The following is a 25,831-nucleotide window of genomic DNA, read 5'->3' as shown; positions in this document are numbered from 1 at the left end:
TTGATACTGCCTAGATCATTAAAGATCTTTCCTACAGCATCTCAAAGTATTGCTTCTCAAGGCTTTAATTTGCTTTAAGTTCTGTCAACTTGAGAAAATGCTGAGCAGATTCTTCTCTTTTTAGTCTCCAACTCCAGCTCTCTGCACATTCCATTATAATACTTTGTTTTGTCTTCTGGAGCTGCCATTTGAAATCTTCTGTTCATCTCTTTTACTTCAGTATCCCTGTTGTTGTTGTTGCTGATTGCCATTGAGTCCTACACGACTCATAGCGGCCCTGTGAACAAAAGGCCTGAAGACTTTTCATAATCTTTGGTGTTTCTCCAAGTTCATAGAGTTTCCATAGGCATGTGGTTTAGGAAGTGGATGTCACTCTGGCTTCCAAACCTGTCTTAAACTGGGAGTTCCACCAAATACTGCCCACCATGGACAGTCATTATGTCATTTAACCTCCAATGGCACAAGATTCAGCATCACAGCAAACCCATATTACTTCAGTGCATCAAACTGACAAGAGGAGTGCTGTACAACTCAGAAGAATGTTCCTCCAAAAAATTTAACACTAAACTTTTGGGCCCAACTGACATTTTTTAATTTTTTTTTTTTAAATTTCAATGAACATTTACAGAGATTGTGGATTTCCATTCATTCATTGTTGCACTTTTCTCCCCACCCACCCCAACTGACTTTTAAATACAAGGGCTGTATACCCTTTCTAAATGAACCACAATTGCAAGCAACCAACTACCCACTTGACCAAATGTTATTGTTATGGTGATAATGACTTAAAAAATGAAGTTCCTTAGTCTGTTTTTTAGGCAATTCTTGTGACTTGATGATAAGGAGTGGTGCTGCCAATCCAAAGACATGTGGTTCAAATCCACCAGTTGTTCTATGGTCAAAGAATGGGCAATCTATTCCCATGTGATATACTGTCTCTGAAAACCCACTGGATGGTCAGCCATGAGTTGCTTCTGACTCGACGGTACATAGCAACAACAGTCAATTTTAAAGCTCTTTTGGAGTCCTTCTTACTTTTTAAAAGAGCTTTCTCATGTCTTGTTCCTTCAATTCACTTTATGAAATTATCTCCAAAACTGCCTTGCATCTGCCAAGATGACCAGCTGTGTAAATAAATGTCATAATTGTGAAAACACTCTTAAAATGTTTGCTTGACAGAAAAAGACTTCACTTGGACATGATAAATTGATTAATAGGTAAGAAGACTGTTGTTGTTAAGTGCCATTGAGTTGAGTACAACCGATAGTGACCCTATGAATAACAGATCTAAGCTCTGTCCTGCCTTGTGCCATCCTCATAGTTCCTGACACACTAGAGCCCATGGCTTTAGCCACTGTGTCAATCCACCTGATTGAGGGTCTTCTTCTCTTTTGCCAATTTTCTACTTTTCTGAGCAACATACTCCTCTCCAAGAAATAGTCTTTCCTAACAACATGCCCTAAATAGATGAGGTGAAGTCTCATCATCTTTGCCTCCAAACAGCACTCTGGCTGCACCCTCTCCAAGACATATTTTCTTTTGTTCTTTTGGCCATCTGTGGGATGTACAGTGCTCTTCTCCAACAACACAGCTCAAAGGCATCATTTCTTCTGTCATCCTTATTCATTATCCAGCTCTCAGATGCATAGCAAGTGATCAAAAGGACCATATTCTGAATCAGACACATCTTAGTCTTCAAAGTGACATCATTACTCCTCAATAATTTGGAGAGGTCTCTAACTTCAGACTTTCCCAGTTCAACACATCTTCTGATTTCCTGTCTGCTGGTAACAAGGATGTTAACTGTGGATCCAAGTAAGATGAAGTTTTGACAGTTTCAATCTTTTCTCAATCTATAATAATGCTGCCTATTGGTCCAGTGGTAGGAATCTTTTTTTTTCTTGACATTGAGATGCTATACATATTGAAGGCTGTATTATCTGATCTTCTGCAACAAGTGTTTCAAGTCTTCCTTACTTTCAGCAAGCAAGGTTGTGTCATCTGTGTGACACAGGTTTTTGATTGGTCTTCCTCTGATCCTGATGCTACACTTCTCTTCATAGAGTCCAGCTTCTTAAATAATTTGTTCAGTATATGGAATGACTGCTGTACATAGGGTCGCTATACATCACAGGAGACTCAACTAATAAAATTTTGTGACAGATTTGGAAACAGAAGTGGCATCCATTTCCTAAATAACATGCCTCTGGAAACTCTATGAACTTTGATAAATGTCAGTAGTTACAGAGGGGCTTTAGGCTTTTTGTTCATAGGGTGCTCAGCTCGAAGGCAATCATCATCAACAACATATGAATTGAATAGGTGTGGAGAGAGAATACAACTCTGGTACACTCCCTTCTTAATTTTAAACCATGCTGTGTTCCCTTGCCCTTTGCCTATTGGTCTAGGTATAGATTTCACATGAGTACAATTAAGTGCCCTGGGACTCCCATTCTTCTCAATGTCAACAACAACTTGTTAGGATCCACACAGTCAAATGCCTTTGCATAGTCAATAAAGCACAAATAAACATTCTCCTGGTATTATTTACTTTCAGCTAGGACCCATCTGACATCAACAATGATATCCATAGTGGCATGGCCTCTTCTAAATCCTTTTTAGACTTCTGGCAGTTACCCATCTATGGACTGTTCTAGCCATATTTTAATGATCTTCAGCAGTATTTTGTTTGCATGTAATATTAGTGATATTGTTTGATAGTTTCCACACTCTTTTCGAGCATCTTTCTTGGGAATGGGAATAAATATGAACCTCTTCCAGTCTGTTGGCCAGACAGCTGTCCTCCAGATATTCTGACCTAGACTGGTGAGTGCACCCAGGGCTTCATTTGTTAACTTCAACAAGTCAGTTGGCCTCCCTTTGATTCCTGGGACCTTATTTTTTGTCAGTGCCTTCAGTGCAGCTTTGACTTCCTTCTTCATTATCACTGGGTCCTGCTCATATGGTACTTCTTGAAATCTTTCAGTGTCAGTTCTTTGTGTTCCAGTGACTCTGTGTATTCTTTTGATGTTTTCTGGGTCATTAAATTCATGGTCTATGACAACTTTCAGTATTTGACTTTAACTTTGTTTCTCTCAGCTTGAAAAATGCAGAGTGTGTTCTTCCCTTTTTATTCTCCAATTCCAGCTCTCTGCACTTTCCATTATAAAATACTTTGCTTTGTCTTCTTGAGCTGTCCTTGGAAATATTCTGTTTAGCTGTTTTACACTGGCCTGATTTCCCTTTGTTTTGGCTTCTCAATGCTCTAGTGCAATTTTAGAGTATCTTTTGACATCCATTTTGGTTTGTTCTTTCTCCTCTGTCTTTGTAATGACCTTTTACTTTCTTCATGGATGATATCCTTAATACCATCCCATAAGTCTTCTGGTCTTTGATCATTGGTGTTCAATGCTTCAAACCTTTTTTAAAAGGATCTTGAAATTCAGATAGACTGGATTCAAGATCATACCTTGGTCCTCATGGACTTATTTTCATTTTCTTAGGCTTCTTGTTTAGAGCCTTTAGTTTGAAGCAGTTGGATTCTGGAAGGTGGATAGTTTTTTTATTTCATTAACGATCAAGTATAAGCTGTTTAGTTGTTTTGGTTTAATTAACAATTAGAAGTAGGCTGTTTGGTTCTTTTGATTTAATTAATGTTCAGGTGTAAGTTTTTATGGAATTTTTTTTATTAACAGTCAGTTGTGGGCTGGAAGCCTCTTGTTTAAACCAAGTAAGACCCAGTGGGTGGGCCTTTGTTTTTAAAATTTATTGTACCCTCAGACCACAAGTATGAAGACTGTGTGAAGACTGATTTGCTATTAGAGTTACAAACTAAATTATCAGTTTGTTGTGTTTGGGTAGAACATTGTTCTCATTGATACAGCACTTGTCTGTCAGTTTGCTGTACTGAGATAATTTGTGTGTTGCTGTGATACTGGAAGCTATGCTAACTGGTGTGTCTAATGCCTCAAGGGTTACCCATGGTGGACCCACCCAGATCAGCTCTATCTTAGTAGAGCTCCTTGAGTAAGGCAGACTAGAAAGTAGGACTGGCCATCCACATCTTAAAAGCAGGCCTCTGAAAACCTCAGGAACAGTAGAGAAATGTGGATAGTTATAGGAGTAGTGGTAGAGCCCAGATTTGAAGTAATTTGAAATAAGGAAAAATAACCGCAAACATCATTTAATAATTGGAACATGAACTATATGTAGCTTGAATGTTGGAAAACTAGAAATAGTGAAAAATGAAATGGAATGCATGAGCATAGACATACTAGGCATTAGATGAAATGGACTAGTTTTGTTGTACTATGCTGGGAATGAGAAACGGAAGAAAAATGGCATTGCATTCATAGTCAGAAAGTCAATTTCAAGTTCTATCCTGATGTACAATGTTGTGAGTGAAAGGATATTACTAGTTAATGCAACTATTATTCATATATATGCTCCTACATCTAGAGCCAAAGAGGAAGAAATTGTTCCCAAATCTTGCAGTCCAAAATTGATTGAACATGCAGAAGATGTGTTAATTATAATTGGTGACTGGAATGCAAAAGTTGGAAACACTGAAGAAGGAATAGTAGTTGGAAATGATGGGCTTGGTGATACAAATGAAGCTGGAAATAGAATGATCGAATTTTGTATTTTCAATGATTTATTCATTACAAATATCTTTGTTAAAAGATAAAAGTGGCGACTTTACACATGTACCTCACCTGATGGACTGCATAGGAATCAGATTAACTATATCTGTGGAAGGAATCATTGGAGCAGCAAAGTACAGTCAGTGAAACCTGGGCCAGGGGTGGACTGTGGGTCAGACCATCACTTACTCATGTGCAAATTCAAATTAAGGCTGAAGAAGAAAAGACTAAGATTTGTCAAATGAAGGTCCATCTCATTAACCAGGCATTATCTGGACATCAGAACTAACTAGGAGCCGGTGCTCTTGTTTCAGTCTGAGAAACAAAAAATCAAATTATATTCAGTTAATTGCATATTTCATATTATGCAAAGCCAAGAGTAATCTGGAAAATAAGATGAGCATTAATTTTATGACACGGGATGGATCTCAACTTCCTTACCTGGATTTTCATAAATTAAGTAATGACGGTAAAACTCCCAGAAACTGCTCATTAATTGCCGTCTGTCAGGCAGAATCTTTGATGGTTCAGAAGGTGCTTTATGGTCTTCGCAATCACCTGTTATGCATCAGAGAGTTGGACAATGACCAAGGAGGATAGAAGGAGAACTGATGCCTTTGAGCTGTGGTGCTGGAGAAGAGTACTGAGAATACCATGGGCTGCTAGGAAAACAAATAGATTTGTCCTGGGGAGGGTTAAACCGGGTGGCTCCTTGGAGGCAAGGATTCTGAGGCTCCGTCTAACTTACTCTGGACATCTAGTGAGGAGAGACCGGTCCTTGGAGAGGGACATCATGCTTGGGAGGGTGGAGGGACGGCGCAGGAGAGGAAGGCCCTCTATGAGGTGGATAGATTCAGTGACTGGGATAATTGGGATGGGAGTGTCAGAGACAGTGCGATGACTCGACGGCACATAACAACAACAACATCTGCAGCGTTCAAAGCTGCCCAGAGGCACACTGTAAGGTCTGGAGGTCTGGAGGTCTGGATCGAGTTCTGAAAAATCAGCCACTGCAACCGGCGGGGGGCAGGGCTCTGCTCTGACACTTGAGGGCGTGTCGTGAGTCAGAGCTCATCTGAAGGCGGCTGGATTCGAGCTTGGAGGGCTCTGTGCTGAATGTGGCTTGAGGGTCATCACAGTTAATCCTTCCGCGGCTCTCTCAGCCGGACATTGTACTCTCCATGTTTCAAGGAAGTTAGTTAGTTCAGCTGAATGAATTAAGGAGCTTGCCCAAGTTCACCAACACCTGCGCAGTTCTTCCAGCCAATGCCTGCCTTTCTCCAAAGCCCGTGCTTTTAATGGATCTTCTATATTGCTTGTCATGGAGTGAGTCTGTATTTTCTATCTTTCAGTTAAATTTCCACCCCATTACTGGTATATGTTTTTTTCCTTGCAGGGAACCAAAGTCCTGCAGACGTTCATGTGGTACCTGAATCCTCGGCAAGTCTTTGATCTTTCCCAGGAAGGACCCAAAGATGCGTAAGTCCAGAGGCGCCTTCCGTGGTCCACGTCTTGGTCAGGCAGGCCAGCGGGACTCTCTGCTGAGAGGTCAAGCTGTGTTACTTGATGGCTTTGACCCTCTGCTATCGACTTTCCCACCTGTGTTCTCCCGCTACAATTTCACCCTCTGGCTCCCACCTGCTCTGTTCTGGACAACATCCCGGTTCCCTCCATGAATCTGCTGGTGGGTTGTTTACTGCTATGTGCCTGTAGCTGTGACTCATCAGAACATGTGAGAGCTGAGGTGGGATCCACCATGTTTCTATTTATGCAGGTACCTAAACATAAATGCATACTGATTAGGGGAGAGGAAGTGTGTTTTGGTGGATGGTGGCCATATTTGTTTGGGAGCATTGGTATAGATTTGGGGGGGGGAGCAGAAGGAGAGAGAGAAAAGAAGGAAGGGGAAAGAGAGGAAAAAAGGGGAGACAACAGCCAGTTTCTGTTCATGAACTCCTTCCTAGTGTACCATTTTGGGGGAGACATTTTCATTCCTGCTCAGCCCATGATTTGAGCCTCCCACAAATGTCACTTTCTTGTTTTTGTTACAAATATTGAGAACTAGAAAGTGTAGATTTAGATGAGGTGCACCCTTCCTCTTCCTGGGGGCGGAGGGGTGAGTGGTGGGAAAGGCAGAGGCAGGCAGGCAGGTCAGCTGGTGTTTGGTTTCCCCCTTAAACCTCTTCTGTTAAGATAGTTTTCAAGTGTCTGTCACCTGATAAACATTAGAAATTATGGGATATCAACTTTTTTTAGGAAGTGGCAGTGCTAGTGGAAAAGAAATGTCAATTCGTAGTCAATATTCAAACAGATACTAGTTTCTTGACAACCATTATTCCTGAATGCAGTCGATGAATTGTCTCTTTGAAGAGTGCATTGGAATTAGGAACATTGCTGCTACTTGTTTACTTTCTGAGCTCTTCTGCCACTAGAGGGTGCTGTGAGACCGCTACATTCTTTCTGTATTTGGATTTCTGATTGGCCGCTCTGGCTTTTGTCCTTTCAGAAGCTTGCTCTTAAGATTTTACCACTTTAGTTAAATTCAGGCCCTTTGTAGAGCATCAGAAAGAACATAGTGGGACAGAAAATAATTTCAGAAAAAAGATTTATATTTTTGAATAGCTGGTTTTTCTAGAGCAGAACTACTTGTCATTACGTTTCATCAATAATGGTAGGAACATTTTCCTGAGACAGCCAACATGAAAGTAAAAATGATCTAATTTCAAAGAGAGAGATTCAAAACAAAGAAAACAAACAAACGAAAAAATAATTGAGTCTCCTGACTTCGAGTGCATGTGAGCAAGTTGAAAACGGAATTGTGGGTGTGGGGAAATATCTTTAATCTGCTTTTTTTCTTCTTTTTTTTCCCCCTGTAAAATGCTTGTCTGTCAGATACTTCTCTAAATCTGAGAATTCAGATTATGACAGACTAGGAAGAAGGATTGGCCATCCACTTCTGAAATAGCAGGCCTCTGAAAAACCTCTGTACAACAGAACACACATAGACTAACAGATAGGACAACTGAGGCAGAGCTTTCAAGTATGGAAATACAAAGGAAGAGGAACAGTTGTATTGATTCAGTGACTGGGGCAATGTGGGTAGGTGTGTTGGAGATAGTGAGATTGAAACAGGATATAGCAGGGCATAGGGCTATTGTACTTAGGGTTGCCATGAGTCGCAAGCTACTTGATACCACATAACAACAACAGTGGTGAAAAGGGGGGTTGCAGCCTCATGTCACTCTCTGGGAAAGAAAAAAAAGGTTCCCAATGATTGAGGTTTGGAGATATGGTCTTGGACAATAAATAGATCCACCTTATAAAACATCTAGGAGCTATGTAAGGACTATTGATTACTAATTAATGATGAGAAAGGAAGAGCTAGAGTGATGAGAGAGAAAGAAAAGAATCACAACTACTGTGGAGATGAACTTGTATTGGCATGTAGACAGGAATTATGCAAATGAAATAAAGCAGAGAATCCTAAAATCCACGGCCAGTCTTGGCCCCGTACAAATGCTGTTGGCTGCCAACATCTGATGCAGTTGAACTCTCTTCCTGTAGCTTCCAGTAACTGGTTCTGATGGTAGTGTCCCCACAATTATACATTTCCTCCTGCAGTGCCCTTCCCACCTCTTTCATCTGGCTAGTGATGCCCCTTTCATTGACTTTTCCCTCTATTTCTCTGCAGGCTTGAGTTGTATAGGAAAGTACCAAATCTGCGGATCCTGGCCTGTGGTGGGGACGGAACGGTAGGTCTCTGGAATTGACTCCAATACCCTTCTGGGTCACAACTGCCTCTGATTTGTTTCCCTTATGAACAGTGTTTCCTCCATCCAGCTCTCAGACTCCCTGGTACCTGAGACACAGGGTCTGTCTCTTTCTCTCTATGTCATGAATCAGAGCCTCTCAAGGGCTAGAAAAAGGAGCCCAGGTGGTTCAGGACTCATGTCCTGGGCTGCTAACCGGTAGACCAGAAGTTCAAACTCACCAGTCATTGTACAGAAGAATGTTGCAGTCTGTGTGCATAAAGGCTGTGGCTTTGAAACCCTCTGGGCAGTTCTGCTCCGTTCTACAGACTTGCTGTGAGTTGGAATCAACTCTTAATAAGTTGAGGGTTCAAAGGGCCTTTCTTGCTGTCCTCACAGACCCATGCTTGATCCTCCTTTCCTCAGCTGTCCCGTGTCCTCAGGGGAAGGCTGTGGTTATTACATGTGTACCCTGTAGAGGACCATGCTCCCTTGAAAGTGTAAGTTGACCCATTTCCATTGGTTCCTATATTGGGTACAACCATTACTAAGCAGAAATATATTAACACACTTGAGTTATCGAGATTTTTTCTGAAGGAATTAGAAGATTGACTGACTAGCATCATTTTGCCCTAAAGATCACCAATGGGTTTCATTCTAATTAATTTTTGAGAGAAAAGATGAAGTTGAAGTTGAATGTCACGGGTGTACTTCCCCTGCCAGTTATGCGCATCCATCTCTCCTTGAAGTCTTTTCTTGCAGCTTTCTCGTTAGCAGAGGTAAAGAACTGAAATCTGCCCCACAGGATCATGGATTTTATTATGAATGATCTATGGGGTTCTCTAAGGCCCCTAATTAGAACGCTCTCTTCTAAACCCATCTTCTCTCTCATTTAGCACTCCCTACAGCTTACTGCACCTTTTGTTGTCTAACACATGCTGCTCGGATCAACAAGGACATGGTGCCACTGGGCCCAAAACATCCACAAACAAACAAACAAACAAAACATTTTCTACTGGGAAACACTCCTGGGGTGGTATTTACTGTTCTTCAAAATCCATAATGAGCACTACTCTCTTATAACATTTGTTATAAATGTTACAGGGAAGAAGCCAGTCTGTTGAACTTGGCTTAGCTAAGTGCTTTGCCTTCTCTCCCTTCACAAGATCCAAAGAGGTGCAGTGTTGTAGGGACACGGGTGTAGAGACATGTTAGCATGGGATTTTATCAACTTTCTTTGCTAAGAATTATATCTAGGTGAATTCTCTGAGAGGCACCTTGGTGGTACAGTGGGTTGAGCTTTGGGATGCTAAGAAAAAGTCTGTAGTTTGCATCTTCTGTCTGCTTCGTGGGAGAAAGATAAGGTTATATGTTTCCATAAAGATTTACAGCCTCGGAAACTGTGGGCAGTGCTACCCTGTCTTATATGATTGCTATGTGTGAGAGGCAACTAGTTGCCAGTGGGCAGTCCTCGGAGAGTGGCCAATCTGTGCTCTTCCCAGCTCAACCACACCCCGTGTTACTGTCATTAGGCACCAGGCACCGCCAAGTTTCATAGAAAAGTACAGCAGTGCCGAGCCCTGTCCGGTTCTGAGCCTTCCCATGACCTCTAGTGTGCCTGAACCTATTATTTCAGTTACTGCGTCAGTCTGTGAGACCTTCACAGAGGGTGTCCCTCTCTCTTGGTGACCCTCTGCTTTCCCAACGATGATGTGCTTTCTTAGGGACTGAGTCTTCCTGGTAACGTGGCAGAAGTTTGTGAGATGAAGTCTCACCATCTTGCTTCTAAGGAACACTCTGTTTGCATCTCTTCCACGATGGAGTTGTTTGTTCTTTTAGCAGTCCGTACATTCCACACTCTACACCAACACAAAATTCAAAAGCATCAATCTTTCTGTAATCTTTCTTTATTCATTGCACACCTTTTGCATGCATATTAAGTGATTGAAAACACTGTGGCTTGAGGTGGTGGTGGTGTCTGTCTGTTTAGACTGACACCCTTGCTCTTTAGAGATAATCTGGGAAGAAGATTGTCTTCTATGTTTGATACATGTTGATTCCTTAACTGCCCCTAGTGTGAGTATTAACTGTGGATCGAAGTAAAATGAAATTCTTGACAACGTCAATCTTTTCTCCACTTACCAGGAAGTTGTGAAGGCTAGCGGTAAGGGTCTTTGTTTTCCTGATGTTGGGGTGTAACACTGAAGCCCACGTTAATGACATTTGAGGAGACCTCACCTGGAGCTGACGCCTTCCTTCAGTCACGCTCACCTTCCTCTGTGACTCAGCAGTCCACTCACATCTTCCTTCCTTAAATCTTAGTGACAGCAACAGGCACCTAAAGCATCGGCCAGGTGTCATTCTGAATTCACAGTCCCTGTTCTTCCTTAACTGAAATGGCCATGACCTCAGGCCCCCGTGAGCTCATCTCCATGCCTCACACTTCACCACGCATTGCGTGACCTGCCTCCCTGACCTCTGTGCCACTCACTTCACCTCCATCAGACCTTTTCCTCTTTCTCCCCAGGCTCTGTCATCAGACACCATTAATCTGGGGCATTGTGTTAAGCTAGGTGGTAAGGAGGCGGTCTCTGCTCTTAGAGAAGAAGTTGAAGACTTGGGATCTTAGGAGGATAAAGAAAGAAGAGAGCCCGAATCCAGGCAGTCCTGAAACCCCTGCAATTATGGAGGGTGAGGCAAGACCAAAAGGCCCAGACAAAGCGAGAAGAGAGAGAAGCAGAAGTCCACGCCGTCAGAACAAGCAGCCCGGGGGTGCTCGGAGAAGCAGCTCACGCTCCTGGCTGTGGAGACACTGAGGAATTACTGTGGATCTGGAAATGAGGAGCTTACTGCTGGCTTTTAAGGACGCCTTTTCAGGAGCGTAACTGGGTTGCCACAGGACCCAGAACAGCGAGAAAGGGAGACGTGGTATTTCCCCTTGTGAACTCTTCCTAGCCAGGGCCAATTACAGACTCCGGAGGACTGTTCTCTGACACCATGCTTGACATCACACCACCTCCTTCTCTCTCTTCTTCGTTACTCATTCTTTTCTCGCACCTCTTCTTAAAGTCTACTGGAAAGAACGGAACTTTCACAAGGCTGAATATTACTTTAAAGTTCTTTGATATTCTGGAGACTTAACTACCTGAGACATCTATCTGTGCTCCTAACTTTAGCTTCCTGTCCTCTGACAGAACTCACAGATGCCCCTGATGAGGTGTCCTACATCGGTTACAGTAGGTGCATTGCTGGGTTGGTTGTCCAGCGTTTAAGGTCATGCCCCAGCATGGATTCCCAGATTCTGTGGATTCCCGGATGAGAGCATTCCATGCCTACATCTGTGCCACCAAAGCTCAGGCCTTGAGTTTGATCTTGTTTAGGGCTCATTTTAAACACCTTTCGTACACAGTAGCTTTTAACTGTTAAGTGCAAATATGAATAAACATATCAAGAGGAAGGATCATACGTGTGTATCAGGAAGGGTCGCCCATTTGTCCAGTTGTCTGGCTTTTCCCTCAGAGTCCAGAAATTCTGTCCTGGTTTCCTCTGAGTTCTCAGTCTGAGTGCCCCGCGCTCCTGCCCACAGGCCATGCAAGGCTGGGGACCGTGTCTGCTCAGCGGGAAAGAAATGCCAGTTCACCGCCCTTCCAGTCTGCTGCCGCCTCCAAAGTGCTCACTTTGCTGCATGGACAGGCCGCTCACAGTGCACTTGGTAAATAAGGGGGCAGCTGGAGCCGTAAATGGACAGGCAGACGCGGCACTGACCAGCTGCTGCAGTGGTCTGGCCCTGGGCAAGGGGCGAGCGAGGAGCTGGTGTGTGCACTTCCTAATGGAAGGGAAGGGCTTCTGTGGACAGGAACAACAAACGTGTCCCCAGAGCAGCTCTCGAGTTCTGATGGAAGGTTGGTGTTGTGCAGCAGTTAGTCAAATGGTGTAGTTGGAGGTTGGCAGCTGAGGAGAGGCTGGTGGCTGGCCCCCACTAGACACTGGAGGGAAGGAGATGAGTCAATCAGCGTATGGAAAGATTACAGCCCCACAAACCCTCTCGGGCAGTTCTCTGTCCTGCAGGATCAGTATAAACTGACGTTGGTACCATGGTAACAGTTTTTGCTGTGAAAGTCACGGTAGCTACCGCTCCTGAGCCCTGGGCCTCCTGTGGGGAAAGGGTCCTGTCTACTCGAAGGGGGTCTTAGATTGTGGTTCCTCACACTCTTTCTCAGAGAAGGGACCTGGTTCTGCTTTTCTGCAGCATTTGGTTCTGGCCCTGTGTCACCTGCTTGCACGTCTAACTTCATTATGAGATGTGCTCCCTCTTGCACCTTCATTATCTGATATGTCCTCCCACCAGCAACTAGTGTTTGTACTCCTATTATGAGGTATGTCCTCCCTCCACCGGGGGATCTTCCACCTCCATTATCAGATACGTCCTCCCACCACCATGGACACTTGTACTCCTATTATCAGAAATGACTGGAATAAATACACTGACAGAGAACTACCAGGAATACAGGCTGGGTTTAGAAGAGGTGTGGCACTAGAGTTATTCTTGCCAATGTCTGATGAATCTTGGCAGAAAGCAGAGAGTACCAGAGGAATGTCTATCTGTGTTTCATTGACTATATAAAGGCATTTGACTGTGTGGATCACAAAAAACTTGTAACTAACCTTGAGGAGAATGGGAATCCCAGACCATCTGATTGTGCTCATGCAAAACCTGTGCTTAGACCGGAAGCAGTCCTCAGAACAGAGCAGGGAAAGACTGCATGGTTCAAATGCAGGAAGGGAGTACATCAGGGATGTGTCCTGTCGCCATACCTTTTTAATCTATATGCAGAACAGATCATTCAGGAGGCAGGGCTTAATGAGGAAGAATGTGGCATCAGGATTGGAGGAAGACTCATCAACAACCTACGTTATGCAGATGACACAACCTTGCTTGCTGAAACTGAAGAGGACCTGACGCACTTGCTGCAAAGGGTTAGAGACTGTAGTCTTCAGTATGGATTGAAGCTCAACATCAAGCAGTCAAAGATTCTCACCACTAGGACAACTGGCAGAACCATGATGGATGGAGAGGAGATTGAGGTTAACAGTTACCGCTTGCTCAGCAGCACAATTAACACCTGAGGCACCAGTAGTAAGGAAATCACAAGAGGAATTACACTGGGAAAATGCTGTCAGGGACCTCTCCAGCCTACAGAGAAGCAATGATATCAATCTGGAGACTAAGGTGCGCCTGATCCAGGCCATGGGCTTCACAATTTCTTGCTATGGATCAGAGAGCTGGACAGTGACTGAGGATGACAGAAAAAGAATTGATGTCTTTGAGTTGTGGTGCTGGAGAAGAGTTTTGAATACCATGGCCCATCAAGAAAACAAATTGATCTGTCTTGGAGAGGGTGAAATAAAGTTTGTCTTTGGAGGCTAGGATTTTGCAGCTCTATCTCACATACTTTGGACATGTGGCCAGGAGGGGACTGGTCCTTGGAGAAGAACATCATGTCTGGAAGAGTGGAGGGACAGTACAGGAGAGGAAGACCTTGGACGAGATGGCTTGATACAGTAGCTGGGGCAACGGAGGTAGCTGTGTCGGAATTAGTGAGACTGGCTCAGGACAGGGTAGGGTTCAGAGCTATTGTACATAGGATCGCCATGAGTCACAGATGACTCAGAAGCACATAACAACAACAACAACAACCACCTTCCATCGTTAGGGGACACTTTTACCTCCATTATCAGATATGTCCACCTACCACCAGGGGACACTTACCATTATCAGATATGTCCACCTACCACCAGGGGACACTTACCATTATCAGATATGTCCACCTACCACCAGGGGACACTTACCATTATCAGATGTGTCCTCCCACCAGCAGGGACACTTAGAAGCCATCTTCCAGGCAGCTCCACCTGTTGCATGACCAGGAGCCAAGCCAAGTTTTAAAGCTTAGAGCTGTTCGCAGCTTGGTATCCTTTCTGCTGATCTTCGGAGAAGTGTCTCTAAGTTTGAGGATGCTCACTGCTGAATCTAGGGCGATATGGGGTGTGGGCAATGTGAGCTCCTCGCACTCGTTATCTCTACCGAGGAAAGACAGACATCATTCAACTCAACAGAAGGCAGAACTCTCACATTTAGATCCACCCAACAGAGAATGGCCTGTGATTCATGAGTGTAATAATAGAGGTGGAACGACCGAGCCTCCCAGAACGCCTTCTCCGCGTTTGAAAGAGAACGACATCTTTGCCTCTCTCTGTGAGGGATGTTCAGTTAGATTTCCGTTCACACCCCTGCGGGTCTGAAAGCCTGCGACAGCTCAGCGTCATTTGCGTCAGAAATCAGTGCCCCCTGCTCGTTTGGCTGTCTGGATTTCCATGTTCTTCTTAATGACTTTCAAATCCACTTTCTGGTGATCTATCAGGGCCATTGACTTTAACTACATTTAGTCTGTGGGTGTTTAGCAGGACAAGCTCAGTGGCCGGTGACGTGCTCTCTAGAGCTAAACCCAATTTAGACTGCCGGGCCAGAAGGCCAGCTTTACGTGCTGTGAAGAAAGCATGGCTGAGGGAAAGGACATTAGATGTGGAGGCACGAGACCTGGTCTTCACCTGATCCTGCCTCTACCAATTAGGTAATCTCAAGCAAATGACATCTAATGTCTTTGGACCTCATTTAATAAACCTACTAATTAACAGATGTTAGCAGCTTCAAAGATCTCTCCTCATCTCGGGGACGGTGTGGGACCAGGCAGTGCTCCTTCAGTTCCCTGGATTGCCAGAACTTGGGCCAGCCTACTGGCCTCCAACACGGCTTTTCCAGCACTGTTGTAGTTGTTGTTGTGTGCTAGGTTTTCAGCACAGGAATCAGCACGGGAGTTGACCCTGCTTTCTCCCGTGGGGCAGTTATTGGATTAGAACTGTGTACCTTTATGTTGGCAGCACAACTCTTTATCACTAAGCCACTGAAGCTCCCTGCTAACAATGGGAAAGCGTACACCCATCTCCAGATCATTGTGTTGTATTTAAAAGAGCAAGTGCAGCCTTTTGTTTGAAGATTCTCTGCAGCATCAAAGGTAAGGGGTTAGGGGGGCCCTATTCAAATGCAGTTCTGTTGGGTAAGTAGTGGGTCGTTGAACTCAATTTCTTCTTCTATGAAACCCATGTGGAAATTGTGTCTTCCTGGAGGGATGTTTAAAGTTTTAATGAGATCCTTTGTTCGGGCGCTGTGCTCAGGGGCCAGCACATGGGCACATTGACATGTTACTTTAATCCTGTGCGAAGGGCCAGGCTACGTGGCAGCTCATTTATCTGCTTCCTTCAGGTGCTCAGACCTGTGCGTCACACGTAGTTCACTAAACACAGTGTCAGGGTTTTGTTTTTAAAAATGTGTAAAAGCACATCTGTCATACAGCTAGAGGAGTGAATATAGTCAAAGAAATGTTGCGTTCTGATTTATGAGCTTGTTTCTAATTTCTCCTGATCTGGGAGCCTGTTTGCTTAGTCTTTTCGCTTCTTTCAGTAATGTTATATAGATTTCCGTGTATGCATCTTTCACTGGCTTCATTAAGATGATTTCTGCTGTTGTTGAACCCACAAACAGCTCGACAGAAGAGTGACGTCACTGTGTACTTCCAATGAAATTATTCACGTTCTCGCATTCTGGTTCAGTAAAGCTGCTCAGCCTAAGCACCTCTGTGGGGCAGTTCTGTGTCTTTAGACGTTGCTATGAGTGACAATCAAGTCTAGAGCAATGTATTGTTGTTTTTCTGCCTGTCGGTTCTTGTTGTTGTTAGGTGCCATCAAGTTGAGTACGAGTCACAGTGACCCTATGAACACAGATCTGAACGCTGTCCTATGCTGTGCCACCCTCATCATCTCTGACACACTTGAGCCCATTGCTGCATTCACCGTGTCGGTCTCATTGGGGGTCTTCCTCTCTCTCTCACTGACCCTCCATCTTTCGAAGCATGATGCCCCTTTCCAAGTGCTGCTATTACAGAACACCTCAAGTGGATGATTTGAGCAAACAGAAATTTAATTTCTCATAATTTGGGAAGCCAGAAGCTTAAGGCCTCATACTACAAAGGTTTCTTCCAAGTTTGAAGGAATTCTTTTAAATGATCCTGATAAGATAAAGTCTACACATTTATCTTAAAGAAGACAAAGCAAGAATATGATTCTAGTACATAAGTATCCTGTCTCCAAACCTATTCTGTCTATATGCTGAGCAAATTACTCGAGAAGCTGGACTCTGTGCAGAAGTATGTGGCATCAGGATTGGAGGAAGACTCATTAATAACGTTTGGTGTACAGATGGCAACCTTTGCTGAAAATGAGGAGGACTTGAAGCTCTTGCTGCAGAAGATCAAGGGCTGCAGTCTTCAATATGGATTGTATCTCAGTGTCAAAAAACCAAAAATTGTAACCACTGGACTAATAGGTAACATCATGATAGATGGAGAAAAGATTGAAACTGTCAACAACTTCTTCTTACTTGGATCTACAATCAATACACTTGGTACCAGCAGCCAGGAGATAAGAAGACATATTGCACCAGGAAAGTCTGCATTCAGAGAGCTTTGCAAATTATTGAGAAACAACAATATTCGTTTGATGACTGAAGTGCTCAAGATTCAGACCGTATCTTTTCAGTCACTTGTGCATCTGAGAGCTGGACAATGAATAAAGATGACAGAAGACAAATTGATGCCTTTAAACTGTGGTGCTGAAGAAGACTGCTGAGGATGTATGGATTACTGAAAGAACAAACCAGTACGTCTCGGAGAAGGTGCAGCTGAAGTGCTCCTTGGAAGCAAGGATGGTAAAGCTTTGTCTCACAGACTTTGGGCATGTTGCTAGGAGAAGCTGTTCCTTAGAGAAGGACATTATGCTTGGGAAGGTGGTGGGTCAGTGAGAGAAAGACCCTCAATGACTGCAGTGATGGGTTCAAGTGTGTCAGAGGCGATGAGGGTGACACAGGAAAGGACAGGCTTCAGATCTGTTGTTCATAGGGTCTCTAGGAGTCATACTCAATGGCACCTAACAACAACGATGTAAGTATCTGTTTTCTTGCTGAACTTAAACTAAATACCGGGTCCATCCATGATCTGTTCTCCTAACATTTCATTTAGAAGAATACAGAGATGTTCAGGAAAACACAGTAACTTCCAAGGTCATGCTCTGGAGGGAAACCATTGAAGGGTGCTTAGGTAGGGCCATGCTAGGAGGGGCCTGATGTGTTTAGTTTGATCTGTAAACAGTCCTGTGAGGAAGGTATCATTATCTCATCTACACATCAGGAAAATGGGATAAAATCATGTCATCATTACACAGCCTTAGCAAGCCAGAATTAACATTCAGCCTGATTCTCCTTTTCCTTCCAGTACACACTGTCACATTGTCCCCAATCTTAAACTAGTAAGATCTCTGGGTGAGCATCAGGAGTCCTGATGGGACGATGGGGAGGCTCTTGTTTGCTTGGTGTCTGGAAACCAGTGGTGGCTCCGTGGGAGAAGGGCTGACCACCTGCTTCTGAGAGGATTCCAGTCTAGAGAGGCAGGGCAGCTCCTCCAGGTCCTGTAGGTTTGCTGCGACTTGGAGCTGGCTTGACGGCACTCAGCACAGCAGTGAATGGGCCCAGCTTTAGTTGTATGAAGGTGCATGTGCAAGCAACCCCTATCCTTTTCAGAAGGCTGACATTCTGACACTGTCTTAGATGCAGTGGCTTCCTGTGTCCAAGCCACTCAGCTAAAGCGCACTTGTTCTGAGAAGAAAAAATAAGCCATGCTCCTCAGCTTCTAGAGGACTCCTCCTGCCAAGCCACGCCCTCTATTGCTGACCGTCTCTTCTCTCATCTGGTCCCCTGTGTGTCTGTAGGTGGGCTGGATCCTGTCTATCCTGGATGAGCTGCAGCTGACGCCCCAACCCCCTGTTGGGGTCCTCCCTCTGGGAACAGGAAACGACCTAGCTCGAACGCTCAACTGGGGTGGGGTAAGGACATTCCTGACCAAGGCTGTCCATACCCACAGCTCTGCAAATGTAAGGGGACCAAGTCACAGCCCCTGGCCCAGGCTTCATTGGAGAACCTGTGGTTTAAGCTTATGTACAACCACCTGCAAGGGAGGGAAATGAAGTAGGAAAAATGATGGTGGTAGGTGGGCAAGGTTGGGCTTTTTGAAAGTGTTTATAAAGACATGTGGGATGGTGTCTTAAGTTTTCGTATAAAACAAAACCATCAGGCCAGCTTGACTTTGCCCTGACACTCAGTGCTTGTCAGGCAGGCACTCAGGTTCAAATGTATAGCCCTCACCTTGGGAAGTTCTGGTCGTTGTTGTAACAGATGTTGTTAGACAAGCCAGCAGCCTGCCCTGCCCACCACTGAACGGAGTGTGAAGAAGACCCATCTGTCACTTACCAGACTTTCCAAAATTACGGGCACATCTCATTTTATTGTACTTTGCAGATACTGTGATTTTTGCAAATTTGAGGGTTTGTGCCAAGCCTACACTGAAAAAGCCCATTTGTATCATCTTCCTAAGAGCACATGCTCACTTCGCATCTCGTCACATTTTGGCCATTGTCAAGTTTCCAACTTTGTTGTTACACTTTGCACACCTAGGAGCCTGTAGGAGTGAGTCAGCATGACTCTCACGTGCACCAGGAGGGGGGAAAAGTGCATGGCTTGCTTCGTGCCATGTCAGCTTTATTGCACAGTTCCCTTGGACTTGGTGGGGTTTAAGCAGAAGGAAGTCACAGGATTCCACACTTCTGCCCACCAGCGTGTTACATGCTCACTGCCTGTGAGCTGTGTGTTTGTGGACAGGAATCAGGCCTTGAAGCTGCTCACTTGTGATGGCTGTCACCTCATCTCCACATCCACAGTGTGGATGCCTTTGATCATGCTGTCAATAGTGAGCCCACAGGGAGGGAGCCACGCCACCCGGGGCTGGACCTCAGCCTGCCTGTCCTGGGAGTGGAGGTGAAGGTGTCCTGTCCCAGGTGAGGGTGAGGAAGTGAGATGGAGCTTTAGCAGACATGACCTGTCAATCAGATCAATTGATTCTTGGCCCCTCTTCCCCTTTTCCATACAACCTGTGCCCACCAGTGCCTGTTGGTTCTCGGTGCCAGTCAAAATTATTCTCCAGCCACCTGGCAACCCCATGCCTGTTCCCTGTGACTCTTGTCCCAAGTTCTCAGGAACTCAAGGCAAACATAGGGCTGCCTGGCCCAGCCTTGATAACTCTAGAACAAGCCAGGGTCTGTATTGAAGGGCCCTCCTGGCTTCTGGTGGCATGAGCTGTGCTGCTCACTCCTCTGGGCACTCATGGCTGTGCTCTCTGCTCCAACAGGGCTACACGGATGAGCCTGTTTCTAAGATCCTGTGTCAAGTGGAAGATGGGACAATTGTGCAGCTTGATCGCTGGAACCTCCACGTGGAGAGAAACCCAGACCTGCCCCCGGAAGAACTGGAAGATGGCGTGTGTAAGGTAGAACGTTCCTCCTTCAGCAGAAAGGGATGCTGGGCACTGGTTTCAGGCCTGTGCTTCTGTGATCCAGGCCCCTCTCCCAGATAATGGGACAGTGTTTGATTTGAGGACCATCAGGTGTGGGTTATAATACATGATTCATGAACCAATCCCTTCTCTGAGACAGTGGGGCTGTGGTTGATTTGAGGACCATTAGGCATGGGTTTAACAAGTTTCTTTATTGTCAGTTCTGACTCATGACAATTCCATACATGCCAGCATGGAAACGTGCTCCATAGTGTTGTTACTGACTCAATTTTTGGAAGTCAATCACCAGGCTTCCCCCCACCCCCCATGGTGTCTCTAGGTGGGTTTGAAGCATGGACCTTTTGGTCAGCAGCCGAGTGTGTTAACCAGTGGCGCCACCCATTGATGTATCCCACAGACCACAAGACAGCCATGGTCCTCCCAGCCTCCTGAGCTCAGGGGTGACCTCCTTGTCTCCGCTCCCGCACTGGAAGGGCCCATGTCCATCTTCTGATGTTTCAAGTTTAAAGGCAAACCTATGTGCATGAGAAGATGAAATACGAGTATGTTCTGAAGTATTAGTCACCGTCAGTAGAAAGAGACCCTCCTGAGACTCCAGCCTTGATGATCAAACCCCGTTTATGCCAGCGAGCTCTTGGGCACGTCTTCCTGGCTGGGCCAGTTTGGGGCTTGATGAGGCTGAATAAAGGTTCACATTTAGATCCCGTTTTCCTTCATGATAGAACTTTTATTTCAACCAAAAATGAACTTGGGATGTAGGCAGGCCTTGCCGTGATGTGGAGCTATCGCTGACCGTGAGTTCTAAGGTCCACCTTACATTTCTGAGAGGAGGGTAGGGGCTGAGTGGTCACGTCCTCTGTGTTCTGTCTCCTTCCTCCTACGACCATGTTCACAAGCGCGTGCTCACATGAGACTCTGAGAGTGCTTGCAGGGCCTTGCCGGAGGTTCAGGCACAAGCCCAGCACCCCGCGGGTGTCATGCACTGGCCTGTCCTGTCAGGGCCTGCTGGTGAGGTGGAGGCTGTCCTGGCATGATTCCGTCTCCTCTGGTGTGACCTGTGTCAGAGGAGAATTGGGCCCACAGCAGTGCAGGGCCATCTGTGGGACAGGGCTCTAACCAGCAGAGTCAGCCATCGTGTCAATGAGAAGGCGTCACAGGCGGACACATGGCCGGTCAGGAGTCTGTCCGTCTGGAGGTTAGAGTCCTCTTTGCCTCCTCATTTTTTATGCCTGGGCTTTGCCCCAGTGTGATTCTCAGTTACTCTACCTTCCGTGACTCTTGTGAGAGTAAGCACGGCAGTGGAATGTGCTGAGCCCTTACGTAGCCACATGGTGCCCTGCCTTCGGGGACCTCTCCGGAAGCCCTTTGCTGTCTCCTGAGAGCATCTTCTCTCCAGAGCGGCCTGTAGTGAATGCTGGTCTCTGCCTTGCTCATCCTTGGAGCCCAGCGCAGCAACCGTCCAAAAAGCTGCCACCAAACTGCCCTAGTCAGCAGCATGCTGTGCCCCGCGGGACAGTTCAGCCTTAGAAGAGACTGAACCCAGTGTCATCTGAAATCCAACCATCTCCCAATCGCTCAGCAGTGCTGGGGTCCTGTCCTGCTGTGACCCAGCTCACAGCCCTCGTTGTCTGATGTTAGAGCGTAGGTGGCCTTCCTTGTCTTCGTGTTTTCTCCACCTAAACCAACATAGAGAAGTTGGTGTTTCTTACAGATGTCGCACTGGCTCAGCTCTTGTTCAGATGGCAAGGATCTTCTTTGGTGGACCTTCCCCTCTGAATGGATCGGACTTAGAGAGACTGGCTACAAAGCAGATGGTTGAAGCAGAAAGAGATGTTGCAAGTGGGAATATTAAGGGTCTTTCCTCATGACACCTGTAACGGTCGGGCTTGAAGGCTGCCCTTGGGTTGATGCCAATGGACACCTGTCCTGTGTAAATCGCTGCCCCATCCTGCTCCGTCCTCAGCCTCTGCTGTGCCTCCCACGACCACTGTCACTGTATCCATCTGTCTTGTCAGATGTCTTCTCTCCATGAGCCCCTGCTTCTCCAAGCTGGATGTCCTTTTCCAAGGACTCCCTTCTCCTGATTACTTGTCCAAAGTGTGGGAGACGAACTCTCAGCACCGTCGCCTCTCAGGAGCACTCCATCTCTCCTCCCAAGGCCTTCCAATAGAAACCCATGTTTAGTTCTTATTCCTACAGCTTGGGAAATGGAAAGAATTCTTGGTGAGGCCAGGGGTCAACCATCTAGATAATGTAAGGGCTTTGGACATCGTTTTCTGGGGGGATGTGCAGGAAATCAGGGCAGTTTTTCCTGGAAAAATAACTTAATTATAGACTAGGTTCGGATACTATTCCGGGGCTGGTGACCAGATGTCTCTGTCATTATTGGTGGGTGCTAAGACGTGGGGCAGAGTTTCAGGCAGCGAACAGCCCCTCTCTGGCAGATCTCCAGCCCAGGGCTCTAGCTCAGGCCTGGGCTCTCCAAGTGTAGGCTGCACAATCTCAAATGTGCGGCCAGCAGGGCCTGACATGCAACGTGGCTTTGGGAGTGTTCTCCGTGTTCAGCCCTGTGCCCTGGTCTCCAGTCATGAGTGTTTCCAAGCCATGACCCTCCCAGCCTCTGTCAGGGGCCTTGGTGGGGATGCCTCTGGCAGTCATTAGACCCCTTGGCACTTCCAGTTCTTTCTTTCTGCATCCTCTGTTGCTCTGTCTCTCTGAGCTACCTTCTTCACTTGCTTTCTTTTCCTCTTAATGGATCAACGGAAAGTTTCCCTAATCAGTGAACCCCTGAGGGTGTTTACTTCTGCAATCTTGAGGGTGGACCACTTTCCCTGCTGGAAGGGTGGTGCTGACCCCCAGGGAGTGAGGGCTGTGATTACAGAGGATACTGTCCCAGTGGAGATCAAATGACCGCTCATCATTTCACTTATTTTAAAGTTTAGAAACATTGGGAAAGGAAACATCCTTTCTCCTTTAACTTTTTCCATATGCTTTCCTCAGCCTGACGTTGAGCACAAAGCTTAAGATCACATCACCTTTGAAATTTTACATACATGCTGAGGGGTGGGGCGCTTCTCCAGTTCTCTCAGCCTGTGGGCAGGAGCCCCGGAGGATGCTGGGAGGAGAGCCTGTGCCTCTGCTGTCTCTGCCTCCGCATCTCCCCGTGACAGGAAGATGGGGAGATTGAGAAGCTAAGTGAAGAGCTTCCTGATGCAGAATACACATCCACACACACACACACATTCTCTCTGCTGCTTTTCTAAGCCAATAATGACTGAGGGACTCCCACTGCCTAACTGCCAATATGATTTTTAATAACAAACAAATTGGAAACTCTACAACCAAAATCATGGTGCTGAGCTGATTCTGGCAGGCTCACACGTACCCATGCTGAGCTGCACTCACGGGGCCTTCGAAGGCTGAGCTCTGAGAACGGATCACCAGACACCTCTGTGTGGACTTGAACCTCCGGCCTGTTGGCTGTGCTCACAGGGCCTTCTAGGGCTGAACTCTGAGAACAGCTCACCTTTCTCTCCGGAACCCTCTATGTGAACTTGAACGTTCAGCCTGTTGGTCCACAGCTGAGTTGCACTGTCAACACCATGCAGGGACTCCTTTTAGGGAAGTAGGTGGGGAGTACATGGATTGTTATTTATCATAAGAATGAATATTTATATGTTAAATATGCTTAAATGCTCCAAAAATGGCCTCTGTGGAGTGAATACATTGAATAAATTTAATATTTATAGGTGGGTTTGCTTTCTAAATTTCTTTCGGAAATCCTTCTTTGTAGCAGTGACTTCAGCTTAGCCAGATTCTCTAATTTGCACGGCTGTGGTTCTGTTGGATGATTTGTGTTCCACCCTCTCTTCTCTACTGAGCCCTGGTGGCAAAGGTTAAAGTGACAAGCTGCTAACCTAAAGGTCAGTGGTTTGAACCCACCAGCCGCTCCATACAGAGAGTTGTGGCAGCCTACTTCTATAAAGGTTGTTATTGTTGTACCATTGAGTCAGAACTGACCCATGGCTGACCCTCCACTGGGTTTTTGGAGGCAGTAATCACACAGGAGGAGAGTGCCTGTCCTTCTCCCATGGAGCAGCTGGTGGATTTGAACTGCCTGCCTCTGGGTTTGCAGCACAGCTTCTTACCACTAAGCCACCAGGCTCCCTGTAACAATCACAGCCTGGGAAACTCTGTGGACTGTCCACTCTGCCCTGCCAGGTTGCTGAGTCAGAATCTGTTCCACGCCAGTGGGTCTGGTTTGCAGTGAGTTCTCTTAGGTTATTTTAAAGTCTTGGGTGAGCATGTGGCTGTGACCTTTCCCCTGAGTCCACACTCAAGGATCCCCTTCTGTCCAGGCCCCCTTTCTGAGGAGCCGGGCCTGAGCCCCTGCCGGGCCTGATTGCTCCCAGCTCACAACTGGCTGCCCGCGTTAGCACTCTCCTCCTGCTGACAAAGGCCAAGCCTCACCCCCCTCTGCTTGTCTTTGCAGCTCCCGCTCAACGTGTTCAATAACTACTTCAGCCTCGGGTTCGACGCCCATGTCACCCTGGAGTTCCACGAATCCCGAGGTGAGGCCCTCGCCCCATTTCCATCTGTGTGTGTGGGGAAGAGTTTGCACAGGTGTTTTGCACGTTCCCTCTTGTTTGCATTTTGCCTGCGTGGTGACAGTGTGTTCCGTGTCATTTTGTTTTACCCCGTGACAACCCCAGGAGTTAGCTGGCAAGCTTCCTAGAAATGGGGCCTCACTGTTTCCAGTCTCAAAGATCATACGTGTAAGTGCCAGGCAGGGTTCAGGACGCTTCTCCTTTACGTTACAGACTGTGTGGCCTACAGGTTAGACTACTAATACACAACCCCACCGTTGCCAGGAAATGAAGCCCCTGATGCGCAGATTCTGACTCATGGAGGCTCCTCGTGGTCAAAGTAGAAACGTGCTCCCCGGGGATCCCAACAGATTCTTCTTCAGAAGTAGACTCCCAGGCCTCTCTTTGGGGGCCTCTGGGTGGGCTCAGACTTCTATCTTCTGATTAGCATCTAGGCGTGGCAACCATTTGTACACCAGGCACTTCAAGATACTTCCAGCTTCTCAAATGACCAGTTTTAAAAATGAACACTGTATAACCAGAGCCATTATCATCCAGTAGAAAAAGCATTAGGGGGTAAGAGGGGTAACAGGTGACTTGTGTGGAGAGAGAGAGCTATTGGGTATCACGGGAGGGGCAGGCTGATTGATCAGGGATGGGATGTATGAACCAGCAGGTGGGCAGAGGTGTGGACCAGTTTAACTGGTCATTTCAAGAACCAGAAAGGGTTGAGTCAAAGTCAGAGAAGCAAGCAATTGTTGAAAGAGAAAAAAAAGATTAAAAAATAACATACTGTTAGTATTTAATCAAAGTATTTTACTAAGTGGAGAAATTTTGAGATTTTTATCATCTTACACTTTGTATCCCAGATCTTTCTGTATATCTGTCTACCCATCCTGCATCTACCTATCCATCATCTTCCTATTTATTTTTTCTGCCTATCATCTTCTAGTCTCATCTCTCTTTCAAACTTCAACTTTGTTAATCACACACACACACACACACACACACACACACACACACACACACACATGCTTGGTGTCTCTCAAGCTGAAAGAATTGAAGAAAAAAACTTTACATCTCAAGTTACGATACTGAAGGGGGTCTATGGGAGTGCTGGTGGCCACATCTGAAGGGAGTTGTGAAGCTGGCCCAACAGTGGCACATGGCACCTCACGTGCTCTTTAAATCCGTAAGTGGCTCCTTTGGACAAAAAACCTCCCATGCGATTTATGTTTTTGTTGTTGTTATGTGCTGTCGAGTCGCTTGCAACTCATAGCAACCCTATGTACAACAGCCCTAAACCCTGCTCTGTCCTGTGCCAATCACACTGCCTCTGC

The 25,831-nt window shown here is 45.9% G+C and overlaps 1 protein-coding gene across 1 annotated transcript in view; it reads left to right on the top strand.

Annotated features, from left to right (window-relative positions):
* The window catches only part of DGKI (diacylglycerol kinase, iota), a 341,252-nt gene that overhangs the window by 120,873 nt on the left and 194,548 nt on the right, over window positions 1–25,831 (top strand). Inside the window, exons 11-15 of the mRNA XM_006887211.1 lie at window positions 6,040–6,122; window positions 8,335–8,395; window positions 18,269–18,382; window positions 19,741–19,878; window positions 24,398–24,476. Of these exons, the coding sequence (XP_006887273.1) occupies window positions 6,040–6,122; window positions 8,335–8,395; window positions 18,269–18,382; window positions 19,741–19,878; window positions 24,398–24,476 (475 nt within the window). The remainder of the gene's footprint in view (window positions 1–6,039; window positions 6,123–8,334; window positions 8,396–18,268; window positions 18,383–19,740; window positions 19,879–24,397; window positions 24,477–25,831) is intronic.

Source organism: Elephantulus edwardii, unplaced genomic scaffold (genome assembly GCF_000299155.1).
Source record: "Elephantulus edwardii isolate Elephantulus edwardi_28Jun2011 unplaced genomic scaffold, EleEdw1.0 scaffold00055, whole genome shotgun sequence".
Lineage (NCBI taxonomy): Eukaryota > Metazoa > Chordata > Mammalia > Macroscelidea > Macroscelididae > Elephantulus > Elephantulus edwardii.
Note: the sequence above shows the minus strand (reverse complement) of the source record. Positions and strands in the feature narration are given on the sequence as shown.